The 25,024-nt window shown below is 41.9% G+C and overlaps 1 protein-coding gene and 1 non-coding gene across 4 annotated transcripts in view; both read left to right on the plus strand.

Moving 5' to 3' along the window:
* Rab3gap2 (RAB3 GTPase activating non-catalytic protein subunit 2) overlaps positions 1 to 25,024 on the plus strand; it is an 87,562-nt gene that overhangs the window by 33,671 nt on the left and 28,867 nt on the right. For all 3 annotated transcript variants that reach the window (XM_075989398.1, XM_075989399.1, XM_075989400.1), the window contains 16 exons: positions 494 to 575; positions 2,737 to 2,784; positions 2,863 to 2,938; positions 3,451 to 3,552; positions 6,364 to 6,463; positions 8,148 to 8,246; positions 12,683 to 12,831; positions 14,191 to 14,270; positions 14,381 to 14,470; positions 15,101 to 15,240; positions 16,680 to 16,896; positions 17,571 to 17,714; positions 17,957 to 18,039; positions 18,839 to 18,903; positions 21,709 to 21,799; positions 23,989 to 24,116. In XM_075989398.1, the coding sequence (XP_075845513.1) occupies positions 494 to 575; positions 2,737 to 2,784; positions 2,863 to 2,938; positions 3,451 to 3,552; positions 6,364 to 6,463; positions 8,148 to 8,246; positions 12,683 to 12,831; positions 14,191 to 14,270; positions 14,381 to 14,470; positions 15,101 to 15,240; positions 16,680 to 16,896; positions 17,571 to 17,714; positions 17,957 to 18,039; positions 18,839 to 18,903; positions 21,709 to 21,799; positions 23,989 to 24,116 (1,694 nt within the window). The remainder of the gene's footprint in view (positions 1 to 493; positions 576 to 2,736; positions 2,785 to 2,862; positions 2,939 to 3,450; positions 3,553 to 6,363; positions 6,464 to 8,147; positions 8,247 to 12,682; positions 12,832 to 14,190; positions 14,271 to 14,380; positions 14,471 to 15,100; positions 15,241 to 16,679; positions 16,897 to 17,570; positions 17,715 to 17,956; positions 18,040 to 18,838; positions 18,904 to 21,708; positions 21,800 to 23,988; positions 24,117 to 25,024) is intronic.
* Positions 9,560 to 9,691, plus strand: LOC142859234 (small nucleolar RNA SNORA36 family). The gene has a single exon (XR_012912149.1). It is a non-coding gene; the product is annotated as a small nucleolar RNA SNORA36 family (small nucleolar RNA).

Genomic DNA, 25,024 nt, shown 5'->3' on the forward strand with positions numbered 1-25,024 from the left:
AATTTTCACTTGGTGCATAGGTTTTCAGCTCACAGATTTTTGTTGAAGATTAAGTATTAGGATTTGGAGCTACGCAGGCTGAAAAAGACCATAGAACAAAGGAAGATTATGTATAAGATGTTTGTGGGTAGTCTTACAGAGAAAGTTCATTCCCATGGCAAAACTCTAATGCAAAACATTCCCTTGCCATTTGAAAATAAAAGTAGTCTTCTCAATAAAGCCAGTATGGTGGTACATGTGCTTTCATAACTTTATTCTACAGAAACTTTAAATAGAGTAATAAGTTGGTTTAAACTGGAGGAAGGGGAGACCAAAGGCTAGGGGACCAGATGGTCCTACAGAAATGCTCTTAAAAACTAAAAACGTGTCTTGATCTGTAATGAGTACCCAAGTCAGACTCTACAGAACTGATTTATTATACTCAGCTTCTTAAAGGGGAAAGATCAAAATTTATAAGTAAATTACTGGTTTTATTTTATCTTTTTTTCCCAAGCAAAATGGAAGCATGGTGATAAAGGAAAGGAAGAAATGCAGTTTGCTGTTGGTTGGAGTGGCGCCTTGAGTGTGGAAGAAGGGTAGGTACTATCTGTCAGTCTGTGTGTGAGATGTACAAAATGGGTGTGTTTGTAAATGCATCTGTTTCATTGCTTACAAGTTTTGTGTGTATGTGTGTTTGTGTGTGTGTGTCCTTCCCAACTTTACTGGTTGTAGAGAACTATTTGGTTAGTTTTTGTTATTTGTTTTATTGCTCTTACAATTTTTTATAAACCCTAATCTGAATAAAATTTAAAATAAAATTAAAGACTTATTTATTTAATTTTATGTGTATGAATATTTTGCCTGCATGTGGGCATATGCACCAAGAATGTGCCTGGTACCCACAGAAGTCAAATGAGAGTGTCAGATCTGAACCCGATCTTCTGCAAGAGCAGCTCTTGTTCTTAGCTGCTGAACCATCTCTACAGCCTGTGAAGAATGTGAGGAAGTTTCAGAAAGCATCTCATAAAATTCCTTTGCACTGTTCTTCCCCTTTGTTCTCCAGCACTAGCTTTGTTTATCTACAGAAAGTAAGGTCAGCCGTTATCCTCTGGGCTTTGTCCTCTCTTGCTTCCTATTGCTGTGATAAACACCATGATCCAAACAAGGCACAAAGAATTTATTTGCCTTACAGCTGATAGTCCATCATTAAGTTCCAGGCTGGGAGCTTAAGGCAGGAACTGAAGCAAAGGCCACTGAAGAATGATACTTACTGGCTTGCTCAGCCTCTTACACACCCCAGGATCACCTCCCCAAGATGGCACTGCCTACAGTGGGCTGGATCCCATATCAATCTTTAATCAAGAAAATGCCCCCACAGACCTGTCTATAGGCAATCTGGGGAGGCATTTTATCAACTGAGGGTTCCCTTTCCCAGATGACTCCCGATTGTGTCAGGCTGACAAAAACCAGCCGGCACAGGCTCATACTTAGAAGTAGAGGTATTACTTTAATTCTTAAACTCTAGAATGCAAGTTATTTACCTAGTAAGTAGAATCATGATTCCCTAGAGTGATTATAAGGTGGACATGATAGCCTGGAAGCTTGAGCTAAATGTTATTCCGTGTCAAAGCTGTGATCAGAATAATAAGAATCTTGTTGAAGGCCAGTCACTCGGGAAATGCCCATCCATGCCCGTGCATTGTAGATCCTCAGTGAGATGCTTTCCACTGTCACCAGCATGACAGAGTCACCGTTCTCATGGACTCTAAGGCACGTCATTTCTGTCAGAAATGCAAAGCAGATATACCACCTGAGCAACAACAAGGGAAGATGGACTGCTTCCTGGTTGCTGAACATGGTCTGTGGAGCTGCATGTATGTTGCCTTGAACAGCTTTTTTTGGTTTGATGGTTTAAGCAAAGCCAGTCAGTAGATGTTTAGATTTCAAGTCTTTTTCTTTGAGCCCCTACCAATATCTCAAATTCACATGTCAGGTAAAGGAAATCACTTTTCAGAAACAACCTTCATATGTGCTTAGAAATAGGTCATAGGGGGCTGGAGAGGCAGCGTAGTAAGACCACTTGTTGCTCTGCAAAAGCTCCAGGTTCAGCTACTCTGATTCCAGAGGATATGATACCGTCTTCCAAAACCTCGGGCACCGGGCACACACATGGTGCACAGAATACATGTAGTTGAAACACCCATTTACAAAAAATAAACATCTTTTAAAAAAAATAGCTTATTAGGATCAGTGACTTTCAAATGTAAAAGAAGAGCCCAACTGGGCAAAATATCTCAAGTTCCTAAGATCAAACCCCACAGAAATCCAGTAGCCGGTTCCTTCTGCCCTGCACCCACTTCAAACCAAGGAGGCAGGCAGGGTGTCTCTGAACTGCAGAAGACAGGGATGCTGGGAAATGGCTGCCTGGCAACCTTTGAGAATTTCTAGGTTTTCTGTGCAGTGATTTATATAGTTTTTCTTTGTTTCATGTCAATACCAAGTGGAAAAGCACTGCTTTTTGTTATGTTACATGTTATATGTGTGGATTTTATTGTTTTCAGTTACGTGTTAAATAAAACTGCTCCACAGGATATCATCTTCCATCTATTCTCTCTCTCTCTCTCTCTCTCTCTCTCTCTCTCTCTCTCTCTCTCTCTCTCTCTCTCACACACACACACACACACACACACACACACACTCACTTTATTGCTAAGCACAATGTCTGAGCTCATGATTTTCTTTTGTTTCTGCCTGTAGGGAGTATGTGACCAGTGCTCTCTGCATCCCACTGGCAAGCCAGAAGAGGTAAGGATGAGTACAGGCTCTGTGTCTCTTCTGCTTTGATAGCCAAGACATTACAATCATCAATTTTATTTGTGACAGGAGTTCCACTGGGCGTCCTGACTGGACCTGCATTGTGGTGGGGTTCACGTCTGGTTATGTGCGGTTCTACACCGAGGTGAGTTGGGTTTCCAGCAGTAGAGAGAGCTAGCTGACTGCAGTGCTGAGCATCACATTGTGCCACCGGTGACTTCGTTACCAAGGCTGCAGCCGGGAATCTAAGAGGATAGTCTTACTATGAATGCTGGAAATAGTAACTGATAATTTAGCAGCGGTTCTCCACCTTCCTAACGCTGTTCACCTTTAACACAATTCCTCATGTTGTGGTGACCCCCAACCATAAGATTATTTCATTGCTACTTCCTAATAATTTTTCTGCTATTAGGAATTGTGATGTAAATGTCTGTTTTCCAATGGTCTTTGGGGATTGTGACCCACAGGTTGAGAACCACTGCTTTATGGGGTGAAAGGACAGGTGAGGAGCTGTCTGTAAAAGAAAGAGATACTTTCCACTTGCAAAAAAGTGGACCGGTGTGCTTGGGATGCTATTGGGAAATAGACTGTTTGCCTTCTCCCCATTCAGTGACACTGGAGAAAACCAGCAGGGCCCTTTTCTGTGCTTGCTTCTAGAGTGGTGTGCTTTTGCTTGCACAACTCTTGAATGAGGACAAAGTGCTTCAGCTTAAGTGCAGGACCTATGAAATCCCCCGACACCCTGGAGTGACCGAACAGGTAATGTAAAGATTATGTTCAGAGTGACAGTGGCGGGGCTGGAGGGAGCGCTCAGCAGTTAAGAGCACTGGATGCTCTTTCAGGGTTCTCAGATTCAGTTCCCAGAATGCACATGGTGGCTCAAAACCACCTGTAACGTCCAGGGGACCTGACACTCTCTCTCTACAGGCACTGGGCATATATGATACACATACATGCAGACAGGACAGCTATACATGTAAAAATCAATTAGAAAAAAGAAACAGTGACATTGTTTTGAAGCAATTTTGTTTGCTGTTTCGCCTGGAAATTGAGAGATTTGTCTTATGATAGCACAGTTAGCTGAGCTGGCATAGTCTAGAAATGTAATTTGTAACTAAATAGAATACCAGTCTTTGTATTCTATAAACAAAATTTTGTGTTAAAATGACTGTCTTAGTGTTTTATTGCTATGAAAAGACTCCATGACCATGGCAACTTTTCTAAAAGGAAAACATGGAATTGGGGCTGCCTTACAGTTTCAGAGGTTTAGTCTGCTGATGTCATGGTGGGAAGCATGGAGGCATGCAGGCAGGCATAGTGCTGGAGAAGGAGCTGAGAGTTCTACATCTGCAGACAGGGAGAGAGAGAGACATTTGGCTTGCCTTGAGCATTTGAAACCCTAAATCCCATGTGACACTTCCTCAAACAAGGCCACACCTCTTAATAGTACCTCTCCTTGGTGACATGCATTCAGATCTATTGGGGCCAAACACTACAGTGACTAACTTAAGGTGGAAATATATTAATGAAACTTTATATCTTTTAAATTTTAATTCAAATGTCAAAATTACCTATTGTAAAAAAAGGTGCTTGTCTCACAGTAAAACAGTAACCACAGCGCTATTGAACCAGCATGCTTTTATTCCATTTATAATATACAGGGTTGAAACTTTATAACAAATCTTAGTTTTTGCGCCACTTAGTTCCAGAAGATTCCATGTTAAACAAACATATACTGAATGCATACATGAATTTAAATTGTGTAGTAAGTTGCAGGAGTTATAGAAAAAGCAGTCCAGTGTGAGAAGCTAGATTTTGTCTGTCAGCATCTAAGAATGAATTAATCAATAACATAAACAGCTAGTCAGTCATATAGTCAAGATAAACTACACCTTTAGGGAAGGGTGAGCTGACTGCCAAGAGGAGGAAATTCCTGGGGTGATATTTGCTGTGAGCCCAGGGTAATGGGCTGCAGTTTAATTGGTTATTGGGAGAAGAAAATGATGTGGGAGGTGATGTATGCTGTGTATATGTTTTATTGCCTTTGGTTAATAAAGAAGGTGCTTTCGGCCAATGGCTTAACAGAGTAAAGCCAGGCTGAAAGAGATATATGGACAGGGTAGGCAGAGTCAGAAAGAAGCCATGTAGCCCCACTGGAGACGGAACTTTACCCAGTAAGCCACAGCCACGTGGTGATACACAGATTAATGGAGATGGGATAGTTTAGGATATAAGAGTTAGCCACTTAACTTAAGCTATAGGCCAAACAGTATTACAAATAATATATTTTCTGTGTTATTATTTCGAGTCAGGGTGGCCGGGAAACGAACAAGCAGCCCTCCCCTGCAAGAAAGGATTCTATTTCCAGGAGTCAGGAGAAAAGTGAGGGAAGGCTCAACTGTAGAACTTTGTACGGGGTGGCAAAGAAGCCCATAGAAAACAGAGAGAGCCTGATTGGCAAGCAGAAGAATCAAAGTTTGTCTGAAGTCAGACTTGACTTGACACAGAGGAGAGGGCTAGAAGAGCTCCCGGAGAAGGAATAGGTGCATCCACGGGCCTCTGGAGCACTGGTTTTTAGACTTCAGTGTGAGAGACTGGAGTCAAGGGTGCCTGTGGGGGTGTGTTTGTTGTTTGGGGGTTTGGTGTTTCTTTGAATAGTTCATGTTGTCCTAGAATCCACAATCCTCCTACCTCTGCCTTCCCAGTGCTGTGATTACAGGTGTATTTCATCATGCCCTGCTGGAAATTGGGTTTTTAAAAATTACTGAGGCAGGAGATTGTGTCAAAAAACAAAATTAAATCATATCTATGTCCTTAATAAAATGGGAAAATTAGATTGTAATAAAGCATAATTGACAAAATGCCTGCCTAGTGTACAAGACTTAAGTCCTTAGCTCTGTAACAGTAAATAAATGGATGGATGAATAGATGAAAAATAAATAAATAAGTAGCCATAGCATTGGTAATTAGAGGCACCACACTTAGTAGTGTGCTATAGGCCAAATGTGTGTACATTATTAGTAAATAAATAAAATGTGTTTGATAGACTCAAGCAAATATGTATGAGTTTATTTGAGAATGAGTATTGGGACAGGCCTCTGATTTCAAGGGAGGCTTTTTAGGTTGTTGAGGTGTTTTGTTCTTTCTTTTTTTTTTTTTTTTAAAGACTGGATTCCTCTATGTACTCTGACAGTCCTAAAACACTCTCTGTTGAGCAGGCTGGCCTTGAACTTGTTTGCCTCCCAAATGCTGGACTCAAAGGCACGTGTCACCACGCCCTGTGTTTTGAACAGTGACTTACATCTCTATAGTGACTGTTTTTCTCGACCTGAAACTAGATTTCTACTCTCGCCATTATCCAGGAACCGTTTCCTACTACATGGGAAACGCATATTGGAGAGGAAGTTGAAGTCTTTGGCCAGAAGGCGCCCTGAAACTAATTCTTCCTTCCTTGTGCTGCTTCCTCTGAGTGCTCTGTGTCTGCAGTTGAACCATTCAGTCATAGCCTTGAACTGAGTGTGATCCTCACGTGTTGATTTGCTGTATCTGTTTTTCCTTATCCCCACACAGAATGAAGAACTGAGCATCCTATATCCAGCCGCCATTGTGACTATTGATGGCTTTAGTCTTTTTCAGTCCCTCCGTGCTTGTCGGAACCAGGTGGCAAAAGGTAATGTTTTGGCAAGAAGGGTCTAACTTCTGGTGGTGATAGTTCTATTTAGTGTGGCCTGCTCACATGCGTGAGGCGTCTCCTGCAGGGAGTGCTGTTTACAAGCAGGGGCTGGAACCCCCTTGCCGCTCAGATGTGGCAGTGGCCTGTGGCAGCCTGAGAGCAGCTTGTTTTCTTCACTTAACTCAGAAACACAGCTTGGTTGGGAGAGGATTTGGGTGTAACTAGCAAACCTCTCCCTAGATGAGATGCTCTCAGACACATGCACTAAATCCTCCCACTTCACTGAGGATAGAGTCGTCAGTGTGTGTTGGCACATGTCCTCACAGGGGAGAGGACCCAGCAGGTCAGCTCAGCCTCTTTATTTGAAACACTTGTCAATGAAGAGATGCTGGAGGTCTAAACTTCATGTACGAGGATTCGTTATGAGGTGCAAACTACATGGATAGTCAAGGAGCCTCGCTGTGGTGATGACGGAGCATGGGGAAGCCAGGGTCAACAGCAAGGGTGTTCCCTCAGCAGTCTCCACTTGCTGCTGACTTAATTGTTCATTCATTCATTCAAGACAAGGTCCACTGAGCCTGGCCAGTGGGTCCCCCTGCAGTGTCCTCAGTCACTGGCTCGTTACACTGTAACTAGTTTCACCCAGCTGCTGGGGTTCTGGACTCAGGTCCTTGTGTTTGTGTGGAATACTGATGGAGCCGTCTTGCCAGCCCCCTGAGAGCAGGTCTTTAGGATATGTTTGCTGCTTAACAACGACAAAGAACTATTTCCAAACTATTTCCAAGCTAATTTTACAAAAGGTGCAAAACAGGCAGTCTCTTCTGAGGGGAAATTAGCCTTCATATACCTTTCCTATACCTCAGTGGACAGATTGTCTCAGCAGTCTGTGATTGGTAAAATGCTCAAGTCCTGGTTTTGTGATTCTTTTTAGTAGTACATCAGGATACTTTGAATTTTTATACCTATTTTCATTATCTTTTAAATTGTTTAAATTTAGCCCATTATAGCATCATTATTTTGAGATTGGTGAAGCAATCACCATTATTGGCAGGCCAAGGCGAGAAGATCTCAAATTCAGAATGAACTGTGGTATGTGAGTCTTTGCTTAAAAACATAGTCACCATTAATATATTTACCAAAAGAGAATGACAATATTTTGTAGGTAACAATTCTATTTTAAAAACTAACAAAAGACAAGTGTGTTACTGGTATTGTCAGCCTTTTTTTTTTTTTTATTTTAACCACAATCCCTATTTATTTGTTGTGAATAAGACCATGATAAAGTCTGTCCTATTAGCCAGAGAGTAGAGGTCAGATGGCATCAATAGGTGCCCCAAGCCTCTCTCGGCACCCAGGTTCACAGAACAGGCTGAGAGGAAGGACTCGGGCAGTGTTAGAGGCATTGAGCTCTTTCTCCTGTTTGGCAGCTGAAGGCCTGCAGGCTCCTGCAAGTCTGTCTGCCTTAGGCAGAGACACTGCTCGCTCAGGACCAGGGTCAGCAGGGTCTTTAGCAGTTGCGTTTTTATGTCTGTTGCCATGGCAGGAATAAATCTCATTTTATGCACTTTTTATTACTGTACGTTCTTGTTAGAGGACATTTTAGAACAGTAAATTATATATTAGATTTTTTTGATAAAACATCATATTATGCATTATAATATCTCATTTTTATTTTTGATAGCTGCAGCATCAGGCAATGAGAACATACAACCACCACCGTTAGCTTATAAGAAATGGGGTCTACAAGATATTGACACTATTATTGATCATGCTAGTATTGGTAAGTATCGCTAGTTTGATTTTTATTCTTACACTTTTTTATTGACGTGTCTAATTTATTAGAATTGACATTTTATTCCTATGTGAAAAAAAATCCATTGCCTTTAGTGAAACACTGGGAAGTTTTTCAGCTAGGTTTATATCTTTAAGATAAAGTAGCAGGGTTTTTTGATTTTTGTTTTAGTTTGTTTTTCTAAGGCAGGGTTTCTTTGTATAGCTCTGGCTATTCTGGAACTAGCTCTTGTACTCAGAGATCCATCTGCCTCTGCCTCTGGCTCCTGATTGCTGGGATTAAAGGCGTGCACTGCCACCACCCGGCTAACATAGCAGTTTTAGTAAAGACTTAATTACACCATCGGCATTAATATTGCAGTTGTCAAGTAGTCGCTCACTATTTTGATGTATTTATCTACTGACACTCTGATTCTTGTAATGATCTTATATTGGACCAGCAGAACATATATAAAGCAGATTTCTTCCCATGACAGTATTTGGGGGCTTATTGTGTTAGTTTTCAGGAATATAGAGATCAAAGACTGGATAGGCTGGTGCATACCTGTCATCTCAGGACTCCAGGCAGGATTGGGAGTTTGAGACCAGACTGCGTTATGTGAGACTCATAGATAGACAGACAGACAAATATAATACAACATACGTACATATGAAAGAAAGGAAGAAAAATGAAAACAAAGCAGAAATAAAGAGATGAAAAGCCATGACTGTCGAGAAGCACAAGGCTAATTAAAGGATACATATAAGAGTAGACAGCTGTAGTAGGAATGAAGGAGAAAGAGAAAGCTCTAGCATTGAACACCTTGACTTACTCTGAGAGTAAAAGAACAAAGCCTCTAGCCAACACACGTGTTGGTCTGTGGTGAGTTGCAGAACATGGTGGAGAAACAGTGAGTGCCAAGCAAGCTGGTAGAGTTAAGGGCAGAGAGCCCTCCTCAAACTTAGAGATAGTGACTAGAATCGGCACCTGGGGAGCAGGATGACCTTTTCTCAAGGGTCACAGCCAGCTTTCAGGGAAGGAGCCAGGGAAAAGAAGTCCCATCTTCATTCTCCTTCTCTCCCTGGTCTCCTCATGGGACTCCCATTGTCTGAATTCAGTCAGAAGTCAGCAGGAACTGTTGAAAGTCTGGTCTAGAAAGGGCAGGAGCTGTGTGGAGGGCTGACAGAAGCCTGCACACAGACCTGCTGACTCTGTCTACACAGTCCTGTGTGGAATACTCTAACAGATGCCTTATTGATAAACAGTTTTGTGTGTCTTCAATTTTTCACTAAGAGAAATAAAATTTCTAACTAACATAAAATTCCCAAAGTGTTGAGTTCAGCCCAGGGTCTCCTCCCTGCTCTGGTAATTAAACTTTGGAACATTGAAGCTGGCTGGGGAAAATGACTGGATAGAAAACACTGTTCTATTCATTTACTCCCCAGCCTACAAATAAAAAAACAAAAGGTACAATAAGCTTATATTATGTACATCTTTATGTAAAGTCTTAACTCGTTCAGTAAATAAATACCTATGATTCCCTAGGTAGCAGTCCAGACCTTGCCCCAAGAAAGCTTGCATTCTGGGATAGAAGTAAACACAACTAAATGACTAACTGTGGTGCTTTAAAACACTGGTCGGCTTTGTGGAAGAACTCAGTAGGGGGTTATGCTCTAGAGTAGTGGTTCTCCACCTGTGGGTCGTGACCCACTTCACAGGGGTTGCATATCAAATAGCTTGTATAGCAGATATTTACATTTTGATTCATAACAGTGTCAAAATTACAGTTATGAAGTAGCAATGAAATAATTTTATGGTTGGGGTCACCATAGCACAAGGAACTGTGTTAAAGGGTTTCAGTGTTGGGAAAGCTGAGAGTCACGGCTGTAGAGTAAAGGATGCACGTAGACAGACTGCTAAGACAGGCCTCTCCAGAGAGCACAGCTGGGCTGAGACAGGAAGGGGGAGAAGGAGCAGCTGCAGGAAAGGACATTTGTAGTCAGAGCATTCTTACAGAGGGCACAGTACCAATATAGTTCTGAGGACCCCAAAGACCCTAAAGGTTTTGAGAAGCAAGGGAGGTCGGCATGGCTTGATGAAGTGAGTGTGATAAAGGGAGTCAGGTTGGAGATGTGCAGAGAACAGAGCTGAAAATAAGGAAGCTGAATCTTACTCTCAATTTTTGGGTTCTGAGACAGCCAGGACTCTGTAGAGAGGCCCTTTCTCAAATAAAAACAAAAAGTACCCCTTGAGTGCTATTTAGAGACAGCTGTGGAGGAGGGAGCAAAGCCATGGGAGTACTTTTGGTAATGCCAGCCTGTGAGACTCGTGGACCTAGAGCAGAAGCAGTAATATCAAGTGCATTGTACAGTTGCCCAGGTATGAGTTTGAGGAGTGAGAGAAGAGGACCCAAGGAGCCACCCTGCCCACCCTCCTAAGTGATAGGATCACAGGTGACGTCTTCACTGTGTAGTGTGAGCCGCTGGGTGGAGGAGCAGGTTGTTCACTGACAGGAGAGTGAGGAAGATAAGTAAGGAGGGAAAATCAAGAGTTACGTTTTTGCATGTTGACTTCCGGCAAAAGCATATTCTAGGAGAGCATGAAGCAGGCAGGTAGGCGTGTGATATGGGGTCAGAGGCAGTTGGGACTGCAGGTACAAATGGTTTAGGGGTACTGTGAAACACCAGCATTGGAGACAGCGTGGACCACTGGATTTGGCAGCTTGGAGCTCTCCATTGACTTGAGCAGTTGTGGGGAAGAGGGAAGAACAGAAGTCAGACGGTGGGTTTGTTTCACAGTAAATGTGTCCACTTCCTATTGTCAAAAGTAACAAAAAATAACAAGAAATAAAATTACAGCATCTCCACTCTCCTCTCCAGTGCTGACCAGTTCTTTAAGCTCCTTTTCTGAACACTTTCACAGATGGCTGGACTTGACCTCCAGTGTTAAATTCTTTATTTCTTCCTCACACTTGCTACTCTTTTTTTTTTTAATATTTATTTGTTATGTATACAATATTCTATCTGTGTGTATGCCTGCAGGCCAGAAGAGGGCACCAGACCTTATTACAGATGGTTGTGAGCCACCATGTGGTTGCTGGGAATTGAACTCAGGACCTTTGGAAGAGCAGGCAATGCTCTTAACCACTGAGCCATCTCTCCAGCCCCACACTTGCTACTGTTTTCTCACTGTTCTTCCATCCACCTCCCCTCTTCCTCAGTCCCTCCCAGTTGCTCAGAGCCCATTACTTGCCCAGGTGCTGCTTGGCCCTGTCTCCCAACCTGTCTCTCACTGTATCCAGTTTTGTCGATCTAGCTCCTCAGAGCACCCAGGGGTCTTTGCAAAACATTGAAATTGGTGCTCCCTTGCTGGGAACAGTACCACCTACCCATGTGGTTTTCCCCTCACTCAGTGCAGGCCCCTGTTCACATGTCACGCTGTCAAGGAGGCCTCATAGGTACTGAGGTAGAAGTGGAAGTGGTCTAGCGAGCTTGACTTTATGGGGATTTATGTGCAGAGGAAATCCAGTGTGTTTCACAGTATGGAAAGGACTTGTGTTTAAAGAAAACATGCAATGACAAGATTTATAACCCAAATGGGAAAATCTCAGTTTAGGATATAGAATTATAGTTGAAAGCTTCCTCAGCCACAAAAAGATTTACATCATTCTTAATGAAAACAATGAATATGAAATTTTAAGTGGCCTCACAGTTTTGGAAAGGATGGGAGAGGAAGAGGGTCCTCAGTGAGCGGTGTCACCTTTATGCATGAAGCACAGTTCCAACACTTGTGACAAAAGACATCATTCATCTAGATTCAGCTGCCAGTGTACAAGTGTGTAGGTAGAAGAACAAGTTAGTATTGTTGCAAAGATCAGGCTAGCCACGTCTGCAGGGGACATTAGTGCCAGACAGTCTGCCGTGTTGAGTATAGGGGTAGCAAAGGGTTGGGAGTTAGGGAAGTACAAGGACAGTGGGGCTGGGATGGGGCTCATGTGTGTCCACAGCTATTTCTTTCCAGAACAGAAACTCAGGCACTCCGAGGTTAGGATTTACTCTGGAGGGCGTGGAGCAAGATTAGTATAAGGGCCTGTAGGAAGGGCTGTCGTGGAACATGGATCTAAGCTGGATGATAACGGAAAGGAGCCCAAATGTTTCTTGATAAATAAAGGAAAAAATAAGTAGGTTGAAACAGTTACTAAAATAGTAATATCATTGTCATTGTAAGGGGTCTTTAAAGTAATGGAGATAAAAAAAAACAGCCATGCTTGCAATTCAGGTTGATGCTTTTAATATTTATCAGCACTTTCAAATGTGTATTTTGTAGTTTTGAAATAAAACTAACTCAATAGCATTTAAAACAGAAGTAAAAATAATCACTCAAGTGAAGTCATTATAATATATTCCAACTGTGGTTCTTGTCTCTTTTTTTCTTTTAATTATAAGGTATTATGACTCTGTCACCTTTTGATCAGATGAAGACTGCTTCCGTTATAGGGGGGATTAATGCAACAATTAAAAACAGCCCACCTGCCATGTCTCAGTATATCACTGTGGGGTCCAGTCCCTTCACTGGCTTCTTCTATGCTCTAGAGGTACGAGTTCCATCGTGAGTACAGCTACTCTGAATTTTTTAACTTGCCTAAAAATTAGATATAGTAACTTAACCTTAGAAAGATGAAGTTTAAAATTCTAAGCTTTTTAATCTGAAGCTAAAATTAATCACAAGTTTCTTCTAATTTTTTTTTATAATTAAAGAAATTATTGTGTATAGATGTGTTTGTGTGATGTGTGTGTGAGACTCAGGACAATGCTTAGAAGTTTGCTCCTCTACCTTGTAGCTGGCCGAGACGAGCTTCCAGTTCCCCCTCCCATCTTCCTGTGGGAATGTGGGGATTACAGATGTAAACTGCTGCATCTGGCTTCTTTCTCTATGTGGATTCTGGGGATTGAACTCAGGTCATGAGGCTTATGCTGCATGTACTTTACCCACTGTGCCATGTCACCAGTTCGAGGTTCTTCTAAATTATTTAGATTAACTGAAAAGCCCTTAAAATCAAAGTAAAGCATTGGGGTGTACTCCAGTTGATAGACTACTTGCTTAGCTTGCCTGAAGCCCTAGTTTGTTCTCTAGCAACATGTAGGAGGCGTGGTAGTGCACTTCTGTAATTCGGAGATAGAAGATCAAAAATTCAAGGTCATCCTCTGCTACATAGCAAGTTTGAAGCTAGCCTGGGCTACGTGAGACCTTGTTCTCAGCTCCCCACTATCTGCGTGCGTGTGTGTGCATGCATGTGTGTGTGAGAAACAAAAATCTGAGGTAAAACCAATAATACATTTTGTTTAAATATTGATGGAGCTGCAGATTGTTAATTATGTCCACCCACCAGGGATTAGGATAAATGAAGAACTGTGAGACAGAGCACGCTCCCGTTACAGTTGATATAAGCTTTGACAATTGGTTCTTAAAATAGAGAGAAGTTCATTGTTACATTTGGCAGCACTTGTCACTTAAAAAGTAGCCTTCTCTGGGTGGACTGATCTATCTTTTTACTTTTATACAAATATATATTTACTTTTTAAAAAAAAAAAGGAAGGGGGAAAGCTAATTGTGTGTGCATTGTCTTATTGGCCTCCTTGCTTTTCCGTAAGTGCAGTTTAAAGGGAGAAACCCTAAAGGTTGGTTCTAGGCCAGCAGCAGCCAGACACAACAGGAAGCCCTTGCTTCAGGCAGTGTGTTAGTTTGCATTGCTGAGGCCAAAATACTTGTGGAGCACCTTGGACCACTAGCGGATTTACCTGTAAATCCTGGCCTTGCTCAGTCTTGTTGCTGCTCCCGAGGCTGATGCCTCCAAAAGGAGCTGCTCCACAGAGACTTTGCACTTGCCTTTTTCTGTAAGGCTCCTTGAGAAGCCAGGCTCCCTCTCAGTTTTCTCCGCATGCCTGTCTTGCAGGGAAGCACTCAGCCGCTGTTGTCTCACGTCGCGCTCGCAGTTGCAAGTAAACTGACTTCTGCTCTCTTTAGTGCTGCCAGGTAATGAAGCTGCATCTTAACTGCTCTGATGTGGGTCTGCCTTGGTTGTGCCTAGACTTTGGACTAGTGTCTGCTAGTTAATTTGATTTATTTGTCTCCCCTCCCCTTAGTGGTTGGCTTGGTTGGAAAAGCAAGCATGAAGAAGAGACCGTCCAGAAACAGAAGCCCAAGATGGAGCCAGCTACTCCCTTAGCTGTGAGGCAAGTCGGCCTGTTCTCTTCTCCAGTGCTTCAAGCAGCGCTTGGGGCTGTAGTTGATTTCCTGATTCCCTGACTCAGTAATTCTGAGAATTACTCCTCATGGGGAATTCTTTTTCAACCAGAACACGAGTTCCTTGAAGAGGATAACTCTTCCTTGTTTACTCTAGAACAGAGCAGTGCATCTGTGACTAGTGGGTGTGTTGTTGTTACTTTCTTTTTGGGAAAAGAGGGCTTGATTTTGGCTTTTTAATTGTTGCTTATTACCTAACATAAAATACCACTATAAAAGTAATACTCAAGCTCCTCTTTTTAAAGAGGTTCTTCACTTGGAGAAGGCTGACTAGTTAGCTGTTAGTAAAATCAATTTCTTGAGGTTTGTAGGTTTGCATTCATTACTCTCTAAACAAAGAGGTTATAAAGTCACATTTCTTCTTGATAGGCTTGGTCTACAGAGTGAGTTCCAGAGCAGGCTCCAAAGCTACACAGAGAAACCCTGTCTCAAAAAAAACCACACACACACACACACAAAGATATAGATATAGTCTATTTTATTTGTGAATTTTGTTATTTTACATTTCTAACTCTGAGTGTGATTTTAGGTTTCTTTTTTTTTTTATTTTTTAATGACAGATTTGGACTTCCGGATTCTAGACGCCATGGAGAAAGCATATGCCTGTCTCCTTGTAACACCCTGGCAGCAGTCACAGATGATTTTGGCAGAGTTATCTTGTTGGACGTTGCTCGAGGAATTGCAATACGGATGTGGAAAGGTACTTCCCTATGGAGGAAAAGTTGCCTCAATCTTACCCCAATAGTTGAGCAACTTTATCTCCTTCACCTTGGTTAGTAACAGTATTTAGGACTCTGTGGTTTTTCTTTTTAATGTCAAGTCAGGTCAACAACACTTGGCCGACACTTAATTGGAACATCATCAATTAAAGCAGTGACTTTTGTCTGGTTAGTTAGTTTGGGTTTGTTGTTGTTTGTGGTGCTAGGTTTTGGACCCAGGACCCTGCATATGCTCCCACTGAACTATACCTCCAATTCATCATAGGCACTTTTAACTATGGTTGGTTCTTTTATTTTTACTCTTTGGGAGTCCACCCTCCACCTCCCAAATAAATATACAGAGACTTATTCTTGCTTATGAATGCTGGGCCTTAGCTTGGCTTGTTTCTAATCCATTTTTCTAATTTAAATATTCTCGTTTATCTTTAAGTTTTGCCTCTGGGCTTTTTACCTTTCATTATTCTGTATATCTTTCTTTCCTTTTTACACTGTGGCTGTCTGGGTTCCTGACCCCTGGCATCCTCATCTCCTCCCTTTCTTGCTCCTCACTTTTACCTAGATTTCTCGTATTTATTCTCTTTGCCCACCAGCCCCACCTATTTCTCTCTTCTGCCTCACTGTTGACCATTCGGCTTTTTATTAGACCATCACGTGTTTTAGGCAGGCAAAGTGGCACAGCTTTACAGAGCTAAACAAATGCAGCAGAAAAGCATGCAACACATCTTTGCATCATTAAACAAATGGGTGAGACACATCTTAAACTAATATTCCACAACATTTAACCTCTTCCTTCTGCACCTACTTTCAGTTCTGTCATTGTCAGCTTCTTGTCCCTGCCACATTCCATTCGCCACTAAGACCACTGTTGCTGCTGACATTGTTGTCTCATTTTGCAGCCACTTCAGTCACGTGTCCTTCCCAAGTGTGTTAGTTATAAGAGGATCACCCCAAACAAGACAGCATCATCTCTTAGCATTTTCTTTATGCTGCTCTGCCATCTGCTCTTCATCTTCCGTACCACCACGGAGCTTGGGCAGCGGGAGGACAGCTTATATTTTAGCTGGCCAAACGAGTACTCTCCCAGATCTTTTGTTTTAAGGGAAGAAATCTTTCAAAGAGAGGGAAGGGAGGGAGTGGGAGCCAAGGCAGGGATGGACTCTAGAAGCTTTGGTGATATCTGCAATATTTTCTTTTTAAAGAGAAGAGAGATCTGAAGCAAGTATACATGGTGAAATATTAAAATTCGATGTTTTGGTGAGAGGTTATTACATTTTCTTATCTTTTCAGTTTAAGATCTCTAATGATAGAAAGATGATATACTTCTCTGGCTTGTCTTCCCCCTAAATAGTCAGAAGTGCATGAGGAACTGCTTTTGAGCCCAGATGAGTAAACTGACTAGCGACCCTTCTCTGTTTACAAGGGTACCGAGACGCACAGATCGGATGGATTCAGATTGTAGAGGACCTCCATGAACGAGTACCAGAAAAGGGAGAGTTTTCCCCCTTTGGAAATACTCAGGGTCCCAGTCGAGTAGCTCAGTTCCTTGTGATCTATGCGCCACGAAGGGGAATTTTGGAAGTATGGAACACACAGCAAGGACCAAGGGTGGGAGCTTTCAACGTGGGCAAGCACTGCAGGTAAGCTGCTCTGGCCATTTGTCTTTTGCTTATGTTGTGAAGTGTAAAGAGACTGCTCATTCGTTTCCCAGCCACTCACACCCAAATAATCACACAGAAACTATATTAATTACAACACTGCTTGGCCAACAGCTTAGGCATATTCCTAGCTAGCTCTTATATCTTAAATCAACCCATTTATATTTATTTGTATATTACCATGAGACTGTGACTTACTGGAAACCTTCAGGGTGGCTATCTCCTTTGGCAGCTACATGGCATCTCTTTGACTCTGCCTACTCTCTCTCTCTATATATATATATATCTTCCAGCCTGGCTGTATTCTGCCCTGCCATAGGCCAAAGCAGCTTTATTTGTTAACCAATAAAAGCAACACATATGCAGGACTTTCCACATCAGTGAAGACCCCAAAGTAAAAACCCACCAGTTTCCCAGTGATGATGCTAAGCAAGGCCCATGCTTTATTTGCCATTGGGCTACAGAGTAATTGTGTTTGTACAGTTTCCTAGAACCTTTGAAGAAAGTAGACCTCTCCATCTGAGGTAGTTCTGCCTTTCCCAGCTTTCTGGCATCAGTGTGTATTTGCCCAACAGATACCCCGAAGTTCATGAAGCTTAGGTGTAGTCAGAGCTGTCTGCTGATTATAATCTCCCACTGGTATGTGATTGCCTTAGGCTGCTGTATCCCGGCTACAAAATAATGGGCTTAAACAACGTGACGAGTCAGAGTTGGCAGCCTCAGACTTACCAGATCTGTCTTGTTGACCCGGTGTCTGCAAGTGTAAAAACGGTGAACGTGCCTTTCCATTTAGCACTGAGGTAAGAGTGGCTTTGTGTCTGCTGCAACTCCTGTGCATAACTTGCATAGTTCTTTACCTTGGGGTGTTTGCTTGCTTGTTTTGTAGTTAGTGTTTTGTGGTTTATTTTATCACTAGATGATCCCTTTGAGGTTAAGTAGGAAGCAAATCAACTACAACAACACAAAAGCCCAAGCTGGCTTGCATCAGGATTAGAAAGAACACAAATGCATATTGTATAATGAGTTGTGTTTATTATTTTAGTGATAAGAAGAGTGAAAGAGCCAAGGACCTGCACTTGGTGAAGAAACTGGCAGCCCTGCTAAAATCTAAGTCACCCGGGCCTGGTAGGTGCCTCTGATCAAAAACATAATGTCACGGCATTGAGTGCAGCAAAGCACTGGACTGTCCTGAGCTGTCTGCACTCTTCCAGGATGAGATGAGGGACATGACATCTTCTCTCAGTGCTTGGAGAGGACAGTGACTCTCAACCTTCCTAATGCTGCAACCCTTTAAAACAGCTTCTCATGTGTGGTGACCCTCAATCAGAAAATTATTTTCATTACTACCTCATAACTGTAATTTTGATATGTAATGTAAATACCTGATATGCAACCCCTGTGAAAGGGTCATGCCGCAACTCCTCAAAGGGGTCATGACCCACAGGTTAAGAACTGCTGATAGTGGGTTGATTAAAACTTCTCAGTAAAATGATAATGCAAGGGAACATGTAGCATGGTTAAAAAATGCCAGCCGCAGGCTCTTACCTCTACCTCAGTCTCAAATGGTAACCCTGCCTCCAGGAATCCTCAGAATGAGACTGTGTGTGAGAGCTGTCTCCTCCCGTCTTATATTCCTCTCTAGGGATGGGATTAAAGGCATACAACACTACTGGTTTCTATGACAAACTAGTATGGCTACTGGGATCGAAGGTGTGTGTCACCACTGCCTGGTCTGTAAGGCTGACCAGTGGGGCTATTTTACTCTCTGATCTTCAGGCAAGCTTTATTTATTAAAATACAAATGAAATATCACTACAGGATCCAGTGAATCCTTTAGAGTGGCAGAGAGTGTATTAGCTCATTTTCTTTCATAAACATCTTTCTTTACTAAATTGAAAATTCCAATTTGATTTTCTCACTATAGATTCATTTGAAACGGAAATAAAGGAGTTGATTCTTGATATTAAGTACCCTGCAACCAAGAGACAAGTAAGTGTGTATAGTAAATGAAATTTCCTTCTGAGAAACTGATATATCACTTGATCCTGAGAAAAATTTATTTTCATATCCCCCCCCATGTAGGAGTGTCTGTTGTCTCTTTTTGAAAAAATAATCTTAACATATATGTGATTCCATGTGCTTTATACACACACACCCATGCATAAATCTGGAATAACGGAAGCATAATAACAAATACAGATGTGCGACTACCACCTTAAGAAATAGAAGCTTACACAAACTCTGAAGAGTATCCCTCTCAGTCCCTGATGAACTTTGTATTCCTCTTTCTAATACTCCATTTCCGTGCAGCTCCTCCGAAGTGTCTTGATGTGTTTTCAGCTTTCCGTAGTTGGAGACATGTTGTCTGCTGTGTTCTGTGACTTGTTCTGGTGTGTTGTGTGAGTGACCCATGCTGAGGGGAGCTGCAGTTGCCAGCTTCTAATGTGTGTGCTGCAGCTCATGTCTCCTGCCGTAGAACCAACCGTTGAGGTTGCTTCTAGTTTCTTAGTGAAACCACACTGCATGGTTTTCCCTGTGTGTCTTTCCTGTACGCGCACTGCAGGGCTGTCCTGAGCATGCACCTGAGAGTGGGCCTGCCTGGCTGTGCATTTCCTCAGCCCTGTTAGGAGGTGACAGATTCCTTCTCCTAACTGCACTTTTCCTCGCGGGTCCTGTGCATCACAGCCTCAGCTTTTCACATGTTGCCAGACTCGCTGTTGAAATTCAGGTCAGTTTTACTTTATTGACCTGAAGGCCTCAGGCCTGTAAGACTTTGCCCCACTTTAAGTGCAGTCACAACTAGTGGGTTGTTATGCTTCCAACCTCCTATGAATTATGTGTGACCTGTCCTTTGCTTTGTTTGCTAAGGTGACTCCCAGAAATCAGGGAATTGTATTTGTATGTCAAAACAGATATTGTAAAGAATACTGATAACTAGCTAGGTGCACAGGGCAATGTTTGTGGAGAAGGGGGTGTGGCCTCCCTGTACCCTCCAGGAGTCTCTGCATGTTGTAAAGCCTTAGTATAATTTGAAGTTCCAGAACCTCTATCCTTCAAGAGTTTATAGAGGTTTCATTACTTGGGCATGATCGATTGTATCACTGTCTATTATTGGTCAACTTATTTTTAAGTGCTTCTCCTCCCCAGAGGTTAGGAGTGGGGCTAAAAATTATAGTTCTCTAATCGCCTGGCTGGTTGCCGTGGTAACTAGCCCCATCGTGAGACTGCCAGAGACTGCCTCATTAAAGCAGAAGGTATTTGTGCTCTCTCCCACGGAGCTACAAAGGTCTCAGGAGTTCTGTGTCAGGAATCTGGGGGCATGCACTAAACGTTCCAACAGAACATTCTTGCAGCTTCTCTGTCTATAGGGGTTTAGCACACCTGTTCCAGGGGCGGGGCCACCACCAGTCTCTAGAACAGATTCCTCTAGCCCCTGTCACTCAGGAAATTACTGTTATAAATTAGAGAGGAGCGATATGCCAGAGACCACGGGCAGAGACCAGTGTGAATATTATCTCACTGCATGTGTGGAAGAAACTGGGGAGAAGTGATTTCTGTTGGAGTCATTTAAAAATGTTCTTTGTTTTATTGTAGAGCAAGAAAGTCACTTGTGATTTTTTTACTCTAATTTCCCATTCCACCGAGCACTTTGGTTTTTGTTTTCCTCGGGACATACACCTCAGTTATTGAACATGGCTGAGAGGGGTTAGTGAACCAAGTAGAGAAAGATGTACCCAGAGTTCTCTCTGAGATGCCATCATCCTTACCGTCCATCCCAGAGCTGGGACGATGGCAGAGCACATTGTCTTCCGAAGGAGTCTTTCTCTCCCATCAAGTCATACACAAAAGCTTAGGTCTTATGTAAAATGCTAGGGGAAAAAAATCAAGATTTCTGTCGCCTTCCAACACTAGAGGAAAAGCAGAGTCCAGTAAAGACTTTAGGAAACTGAGTCCAGTGATGGGGAGAAAGTGTGCTCGCCCACCAGCCTGCCTTGTTGACAGGAGGAAGAGGATCGCATCTACCCTGGGCTCTGGTCTGTTCTGTACTATGGATGGTTGCCTCACGCCCATTTCACCCCCTCAAACACAGAAGTCATTGTGCTCTGAGACTCATCTTTATCTTTAGTCTCCCTTATTTATTTTTGGACAGGGTCTTAGTATGTAGCTCTGGCTTATACAGAACGGACAGGTATTGGCCTACCTCTACCTTCTAAGTGCTTGGAGGCCTATGCCCTACCACAGCCAACTTAGGGTTGGGGTTTTTAAACCATGTGTCTCGTTAGTTAATGTGTAATTTAATATGCCAATGTAAAAGGATAAGTATGAACTTTAACTGTTCCCGACTCCTTGATGAGGCATTTAAAAACCTGTGGATGGAGATGTTTAAACATCTGAATGGGTTGAGTGGGGAGGGTAGAGTGGGTGCTACATCTAGCTAGCCATGGTGGAAATGGCAGTGTGCCACTGCACATGCAGAAGCGGTCATGAAGTCATCAACTTTTATAACGACATGCCACTTACCTCTGCTTCTCATTCATTCCTGGCGGAGTCCAGTTCAGACTTTCCGTTGGAGCATAGCTGTCCTCTCCATGTTGTGGGGCCACTGTGTGAGCCAGCAGTTGCCCTCTCTCATTCTCAGTCTGGACAAAAGATTACTTACAGACTCCTTGATGTAATTTGAATTTTCAGATGTATGCATTGAATTGGGGATTACAGAGATCTAGGTCTGTGTATAAAATGAAAGCGAGTTTGTTGCTGTATAATCACCAGAATTACTCACTCTTTTTCTCTTAGGCTCTGGAAAGCATTTTGGCCAGTGAGCGTTTATCATTTTCCTGCCTTAGAAACGTTACTCAGACTTTAATGGACACTTTAAAAAATCAAGGTAATAGCTGTTGTTATGGTTTCACTTCAGATTGTATATTTCTTTGTGGGACATATGATGCTTTCACATATTAATATAGAGATGACTGATAGGAGGATAGGCAGGTAAATATAAAATAGGGTACTTACTCCATATATACGCTTAATACTTGGGAGCTTGAAAAGATTTCCTATCTCATATTCACACTTGATTTTCAACTGAACTGTCCCAATATATTAACTGTTTTTAGGAAGTTTTTTGTCCATGTTTGCATGTATCAAATTCTTAAATAAATAATAAAAGTGATGTTTTAAATATTAAAAAAATAAAATTGTGGGCCAAAGAATTAAATTAATTAACAATATAAAAATTTTAAAAGAATGATGAGAAGCTATTACATTGTGAAAGCCATTGGGATGAGGGTGTTGAGCTGATGGTGTGTAAAACAAGCGCCAAGGACCATGGTGCATGTCTTTAATCTCAGCTCTCGGGATACAGAGGGAAATGTGTCTCTGAGTTCAAAGGCCAGCCAGGGTTGCACAGAAGACCAGTCTTATAAACAACAACAAAACCCAAACAGGTTCTTTTGTTGGCTTTGGCTTTTGCCTTGCCTCCTAGGAAAAGAAAGATTTCTACTGAGGACATTCTTAAAGAGTATTTTCTGACTGGGGTAATTATCAGGAATATTTATCCTTTAAGTGATGTTCTGTTAGTGGAGAGCATCTGTGAGGCTCTCCCTTTTCTCTGATGGACAAAGGACGGAGTTCCAGAAGTCACAGGCTGTGACTGGATTAGGGGGACTGAGCTTTGGGGCTGGCTTCTGTTTGTTTCAACTTGTCGGAAAGGAATCACATTGGAAACTGATTGTTTTAACTACATATTCTACTCAGCTGAGCTTGAAAATAAAATGGCTTAAAATTCCTAGTATTAGTTAAGTTATGGTGTGCAGTAGCATGAATCTAGATCATCTATTTGTGAATTTTTCCTAACAGTAAAACATATACAACTAGATTTATATTTGATTACATTTATGCCTAGTCATGTTTAAGCCAGGCTACAATGGCTTAAAATTTTTTTAAAAAGCCTGATATTAAGTTCCTTTAGGTCATAAAGTATCTAACTTTGAGGTTGTTTTCATTTTGATGTTTTCAGTAGACACAAAAAGCTAACTTGGTAAACGGTGACCTTCTTAGAGCTCACACTTCACTGGAAACAGCTCATTTAAATGGTTATCATGTTTGTAAGGTCCCACATCCCTTGAGAGCGTTAACAAAAGATTGGGTATTATGTAGAGAATAAGCCAGATAACAAAACCAAAATTAAAAAGCAAATCTCAGTATCAAGTTTGATTGACAAATGGGAGTCCTAAAAATTCTGAAGAGTTTTGTATGCTGTTTTATTATAGCTGTGAGAACATAAGTGTTTCCTGTTACTCTGTCTTAAGTAAGAGTTATTCAAGTTTCCAAAATCTGCCTTTTTAGAGAATATCTGTTTTACATTAGTGATAAATAGTTAAATTATGCAGAACTATGCCTCAGCATTAATCATGAACAAAATAAACCTAATTATTGGAGGATATTAGTGAACTTCTATTTTAGATCTTTTTGCCAGGCTGTCCTAAAGATACATTCGTCATAATCTCTAGTTGGTCAGAACCGAGCATCCTCCTTGTCTTTGACCCCCTTGCTAATGAGCAGAGCTAGGCATCCTTGTACATCTTCAGGTGAGCACAGCAAGTGCATTGTGCTGGGATGAAGTTGAGTTTTGACACGTTTTTTTAAATAGAAGTGCCACAGGCTGGGCGGTGGTGCTGCACTTTAATCCTAGTACTTGGAGGCAGAGGCAGGCAGATCTCAGAGTTCAAGGCCAGCCTGGTCTACAGAGGGTTCTAGGATAGTCAGGGCTACATAGAGAAACCCTATCTCAAACACACACACACGTGCACACACAGACACACAAAACACACACACAAAGTGCCACTCAAAGATTTCCTGCTTTTGCTCTGTACCTCTTCTCCCCTTATTAGAAAACGTTATTTCACTTGAAAGTTAAGATTTGTTACTTACTGGAATGGAAAATTATCTATGCTTTCAAAATCTATGATAGGTTAATATCAGTATTTAACCCACTAAGGAATTATATTTAAGAGATTATGACAGCCTTTTGATGAGTCTGCTACATATATCTAGTATGTTTTTCCTCTCCTGTAGAGCTCGAGTCTGTGGATGAAGGACTGCTGCAATTTTGTGCCAATCAGCTGAAGTTACTACATCTTTACGAATCTGTCAGCCAGTTAAATTCTGTTGATTTTCACTCAGACACACCGTTCTCTGATAACGTAAGTAACCACAAATGTTAGTATTATGCACAGTCATCCCTTTGAGTATTTTCAATTCTTAAGCTTTTTTTGAGTAAAAAGTATAAAATTAAGGTTTAGGGTGGATTTGTTGTTGTTTTTAAGAACTTAAAGGTATATTTTTTTCTATCAGACCTCTTTTCTGTTTCTTGATGCTTAGTTTATATTACCAAATTTATATTTTGTAAAAATACAAAACTATTAAATCTCATTGTTAATTCATCTTAAGTTTTAGACTCCTTAAATTTTTCTTGACACATTTTTAAGGTGATGTCTTAGTCATTGTCCTATTGTTTAAAGAGACACCATCACCAAGACAACTCTTATAAAAGAAAATATTTAATTAGGGGCTTGGTTTACAGTTTCAGAGGGTTCGTTAGTCCATCTTTATCATGGCAGGCAGCATACAAGCAGGTGTGGGGCTGAGAGCTTGCATCCTGATCCACAGGCTACAGGCAGAGAAGGAGACTGGGATTGGCTGGGCTTTCGAAACCCGAAAGGCCACCTCCAGTAGCACACCTTCTTCAACAGGCCACACCTCCTAGTCCTCCCCAACAGTCACCAATTGAAAACTAAGAATTCAAATCTGTGAGCCTATGGGGGCCATTCCCACTCAAGCCACCACCGGCGACTTTTAAAAAGATGTTCTGAAAAAGCACTGGAGAACTTTTCCATGTCGGATGAACCCAAGTCCTTAGCCCAGCTGTGCCACTGCAAGAGTCTGCTCTTGTCTTTGTTCCCCTTCCCAAGAAGGGAGGGAGCCACTTTCAGGCCCTTCTGGGTGTTGCCTGGTTGGATACCTGCTGCAAGCAACCACCTACCTTGACTCTCATAGCTAGGGCACAAGCCAGCTATGAGCTCTGTGAAGTGCTGAGCAGAAGTGAGTACTC

The sequence above is a fragment of the Microtus pennsylvanicus genome, chromosome 10 (genome assembly GCF_037038515.1).
Source record: "Microtus pennsylvanicus isolate mMicPen1 chromosome 10, mMicPen1.hap1, whole genome shotgun sequence".
Lineage (NCBI taxonomy): Eukaryota > Metazoa > Chordata > Mammalia > Rodentia > Cricetidae > Microtus > Microtus pennsylvanicus.